The sequence below is a fragment of the Cyclospora cayetanensis genome, unplaced genomic scaffold (assembly GCF_002999335.1).
Source record: "Cyclospora cayetanensis isolate NF1_C8 unplaced genomic scaffold, CcayRef3 CcayRef3_contig_415, whole genome shotgun sequence".
NCBI classification, from domain to species: Eukaryota; Apicomplexa; class Conoidasida; order Eucoccidiorida; family Eimeriidae; genus Cyclospora; species Cyclospora cayetanensis.
In genome coordinates this window covers 2,556-7,252 of record NW_020312387.1, presented here as the reverse complement: position 1 = coordinate 7,252, position 4,697 = coordinate 2,556, and the positions used below count along the sequence as shown (strand labels likewise).

At 53.9% G+C, this 4,697-nt stretch overlaps 1 protein-coding gene across 1 annotated transcript; it reads right to left on the bottom strand.

The window, feature by feature from the left end:
• Positions 1–861: 861 nt before the first annotated feature.
• Positions 862–4,344, bottom strand: LOC34619995. The gene is made up of 7 exons (XM_026334425.1): positions 4,042–4,344; positions 3,756–3,936; positions 3,318–3,391; positions 2,789–3,208; positions 2,245–2,578; positions 1,864–1,973; positions 862–1,716 (listed from the first exon to the last, which is right to left on the bottom strand). Exons 1-7 carry the CDS (start codon positions 4,342–4,344, stop codon positions 862–864), a joined length of 2,277 nt encoding a protein of 758 aa, XP_026190210.1.
• Between the last annotated feature and the right edge of the window lie 353 nt (positions 4,345–4,697).

The window sequence follows — 4,697 nt, the reverse complement described above, 5'->3', positions numbered from 1 at the left end:
GCGTACTTCGATTTTTCTTTCCACTGTTTATTCGCCATGTGTAATCTCGAAGCAGGAAGCCCACACATTTCGGCGCTCCGAGAAAAGCGAGCCATCGGGCTGCCCCGGCCTTGCTAGTTTAGTCCCTCGTTCGCTGTCGGCTAGTGTGCGCCTTTTTTCTCGAAAATTTGACCTTCGGAGTTTGTGCGAATCTTCCTGTTCTCATTTGCGATGCTGTCATAATTCTGGCTTCCTGTGAAGTGGTGGAAGAGCAGGATTTCTATTGCTTCTCCCTTGGCAGTTGGCCCCCTCGGACAGGCTCTGAACACGAGGTGTGTTTCGAATGGGCAGGACTAAGGTTTAGCGGGATGAGCTGCACTTGCACACTTTCCACTTCCCTGATTATAAAAAGATAGTGAACGAATTGGTAGAGAATTGGACGGTTGTTTTGGTCGTTCGTATGTCCTATTATTGCAGAGCACCTTAAGCTTAATACTACACGATGCAGTGGTGTGTGGGTATGACCTAGTGGTTACTTGCAGCTATTTGTGAACGCTTAGAGCGCTGAGAGGGTGCAACGGCACGCATCTGAGCTATCCTTTTCCTCTCACATTGGGAACTCTCATAGGCACGGGCAGCGAAAAGGGGGAGTTATTCTGGAAGGGCACTCTAATTTATGTTGAGTCTGGAGTTCCGTGTCTCCCAACGTAGATGAATGAAGAATTGTGAGAGTCAGCTCCTCGATGACACAGATGAAGCGCACTGCTCAGCCTACCAAAATTATCCCACTATTTTACTGTTAAAGCAGCTGCTATGACGAGTCCGGAACGAGAGACTGCAGGGAGGCCAATGTGACTGTAGTTGCACCTGTGGCATCGGTAACTAGGGATGCCCTCCTGCATCTATCTTGGGCGCACTGGGTCCTAGGGACGAAAAGAAATCAGTGATGCGACCCACACTCTTCTTCATATTGGTGTCTTGCTGCTGTTCCTGCTTGTGTCTCTTCTGTTGCTGCTTCGTGGGCAGCTGTGAAGGGGGAAGGACGTGCACAGGAGATTTTACGTTTGCCGTGCCGGTGACTGGCCATCCACGCGTACGAATCAGTGCAGTTGTCGCTCCTCTGGCTGCTGTTGATGCTACTGTTGGGGCTGTTACTGTTGTGCTTGGAGCAGCAACATTTGATACCGTCCTCCTAGACGTGCCCCCAGCATGGGCACTGATAGTGCCTTGCAGTCCCACAAAGGGGGTAGGGGATGTTCGGGTGCTTTCCACGCCCTGATGCGGCTGCCCCTGCTGCGTGAACGGCCATTGGAGTTGGCTACCGCTGGCTGCGGCGCGCAGAGCTGCTGTCAAGCTCCCGTGTGTCGAGGAGGGAAAAAGAGACTTTGTTGCTGCTGCCTGCTGCGATTGGCGCTCTACTACCAGCTTGCCTTCAATACGCTTCTTTCCCTGATTCAGACACAGAGCATCGTTCTCTAGCTGCAGTTGCTGCCGTAGCTGCTTTTCATTCTCCTTGTGCTCCAGTTGCGTTTGCTGCTTTAGAGAAACCTCTTGCTGTTTTCCCTGCACCCGTTCTCTTTCCTTACGTTCCTGTGCTTCCTGCAGCAGAAGCTCTTCTTCTTGCTGCTGTTGCTGTTGCTGCTGCTGTGCGGCTTGTTGCCGCTCCTCTGGAGTCAGGGGCGTCATGTCACAGTGACTCACGAACTCGCAGAAGCGGCACTTCCAGCGTTCTGTGCTCTGCAGCAACATCGCCATTCGCCAACAGCAACCAACAGCAACAGGAGTGCAAGGCGCGCATGGTGCGAAGGCCGAAGCAAGCCATAAGAAGCGTTTTCGTGTACAGCGAACGGCACAAGGAGAGGAACGCCTGTAGTAGAAGCTTACTCCAATCCCCTCTGTTAGCCGTTCTCCCCTCCACCACGCGAGCAAATCGGAAAACGAAAAGGAAAACGCCCCCCAGGAGAATGGGACGCGCTCTCTTGCAAACTCCTTTCCTACATGAAGCAGAGACAGGTGCACAAGGTGCAGTAGCAATAACTAGCAAAGCACACCAACAGCAGCAGAGGAAGGGGCTGCGGAGGATATCGAGCAGAAGATGGAAGGGAAATTTGGTACTTAGCGAACAGAAGCACATGCAGCGCCAGGTGTCGCAGCACGCAACTCGCTGCCAGAGAAAGGCCCAGCAGCTCTATCAGAAAGACACACCACGGCTCACAGGAGCAGCCAGCGTCGCTATAGTTAGCACGAACCGCAGCAGCGACGCACCTTGACATTCATACACTATGTGCAACTCTTCAGTTGGAGGCGGAAGCCGCTGCAGCAGCTGTTGTAGCATGAGCACTACCGTTTTCAAGTTCGGTGTAGTTGTGCTGCTGCTGTCACAGCTACTGCTGCTGCCGCAGTTAGCGCTCTTGCAGTAGTTGTTGCTACAGTGCATGCGCTGCATCTGCTGCTGCGTATGCTGCAGCGCCTCCAACAATAGCGGAGAATGGAACGGTGACAGAACTCCATCACCTTCTGCTGCTGCCAACGGCTGCAGCAGCTCCAGCAGCTCCTCGGGTTTGTGCTGACGCAGCGTCTGTAGCATGAAGCTGTAAATCTAAATAAAAACGCCAGTAGGAAGGGCAGCACAGCGCAACAAGTGAGCGCAAGGGCGCTGCCCACTAATCGAGGCAGGTTAGGGCAAAAGGTAGGAGGGCAGCGTAAATATTCGGAGACACTTGGCAGATGGAAGTCACTAAAAAGGGGGCTAGTAGGGGACAGAGAGAGAGAGAGAGAGCGGCCTAGGGGCCAGAAGAGCGCTTCTTGCCTGCAGTTGGATGCCTGCCGTTTGTTTCTGAGCCATGGACGGTGTTGTTGGCTGTCTTCTGGTTTTTGTATCGCTAATCAGCACGAAGGATTCGCATTTGCCTCCCCGCCGTCGCATTAGACACAGCAAGCAGCTGCAGCTGCTGCAGGTGTTACAGCTACATCCCACACTGTTGTTGCTGCTACTGCTGTTGCTCTTGTGAAGCTGCTTGATGTGCTGCAATACTGGCGTGTAGTCGCGTCCCATGCTTTCCCTCACAACCAAGCTCAGCTCATCAATAATGCCTCGCAGCAAGACATTGCTGCTGCTGCTTGGTGCAGCAGCGGTGGCATTGGCGAGTAGGTACACTTCGCGGCAGCAGCCGCGGCGTAGCAGTTGCAGCAGTTGCTGCAAAGAGTTCAACAACCTAAATCCTACGAACTGCAGGAGCCAGAGCAGCATCAACAGGCATAGACAACGCAAGCGTTAAGCTCGTATAGCTAGCAGTCACACCTATCTGAGTAGTAGTCGTAGCAGCAACAACACTCACGTCTTGTGGCTGGTCGACTTCCAGGGGCCAATACAAATGGAAGCGCATTTCTAGGGCTGCATGCTGTTCCGTGCCTGAAGTATGTGCGCACAAACTCGCAGTAAATCTCCCAATATTCGATCTGACAAGAGGGGGAGAAACAGCAACAGGGAGGAAAGCTTCGTCCGCCAGCACGCAGCTAGGAAGTGCTGCATGTGAGACGATATCCATAACCCCCCTGTGCAGGCATGAGCTGTAGCAAAAGCATCGCGTTTATCTGAACGACGACGCTCAGCAGCAGAAGCAGCGGCAAAGAGTGCTACTTGCCCTGTCTCATGGCCGCAGTGGCTCTTTTCTTCGTCCCTGTGCGGATGTAAAGCTCCGTCTGCCTATCGCACCAAACCTGCGAGGAAAAATCTGTTGCAGACAGAACCGCCCGCTTCTGTGCCAACAGAGGACCCAAATACCTTATCTCCAAGCCACCCACATAAGTCCCTCTATTGTTGCTGGAGGAGGAGCAGATAATTGACGCTGTTGCTGCAAGATCTTCTATGTCTTCGCAGGCCTGACGGCCCCCTTCCGTCTGTGTGTTTCGCTGCTGCTGCTGCTCCTGGCTCAGCCTCGGCAGCAGAACTGTATCCTGCGAGGAGCCACATGTATCCTCGGAGCCTTCACACGCGGCGGGTGCTGGTGCTGAGAGCTCTCCTGCTGCTTCTGACAACTCTGCCGCTGTTTTTCTTTCTGCTGCTGTTGCCGTCGTTCCTTCCACTTCTTCCGTTACTGATTTCGCTAGTTGTGGTCCTCCTGGCACTGTTTCTGCTGAGACCGCTTGGGGTACTGCTGATGCGTCGCCCTTGAGTTTCTGGCTCTTTCTTACGTCAAAGAAGACGATTTTGCTCCCATCTGCATACGCTGCGGCAGCAGCGGCAGAGAAGCTTTCCCATTTCGGTGGTTCTCCCTCCATAGGACCAACAGCAGTAACACAATCACTGCCCGCAACAGTAGGTGGTGCACCTCCCACTGCGGCTGCTGCCGCGCTATCATTCATGGCTGCATTACTCACAGCCAAGGCAGCGTGAGTGCACTTGCAACAGCAGCAGGAGAAGTCTTCAGTGCCAGGAGACCGTGAGGGCTCCTCTGTGTCTCCTCCTACTGATGTACCGCTGCCTCAAGCAGTGGCAGCCGTCACTGCAGCAATGACGTACGCGGGAAGTAAGACCACCCGTGGCCTCACCAAGGGCCTAGGGGGCCCTGAGGAGCCATGTGTATGCCTCCCTCCGCTCAAAACGATGACACAAGTAGTGAAAATAGTTAACATGACCTGCTACTGCTGTTACTACTGCTCCTGCCGCTCTAACACACTGGGGGGGTGAAAGTGTTGAGGTCGGTGGCGCAGGGCCC

Bases quoted from the DNA above. Each gene is read 5' to 3' on its own strand.
- LOC34619995 (XM_026334425.1), bottom strand. From the start codon at position 4,344: ATGAATGATAGCGCGGCAGCAGCCGCAGTGGGAGGTGCACCACCTACT. The intron at 3,392-3,755 runs GTCCTCTGTTGG...CACATACTTCAG, and splicing joins CTTGGAGATAAGGTATTTGG to GCACGGAACAGCATGCAGCC. The intron at 1,717-1,863 runs GTAAGCTTCTAC...ATGTTGCTGCAG, and splicing joins GGCTAACAGAGGGGATTGGA to AGCACAGAACGCTGGAAGTG.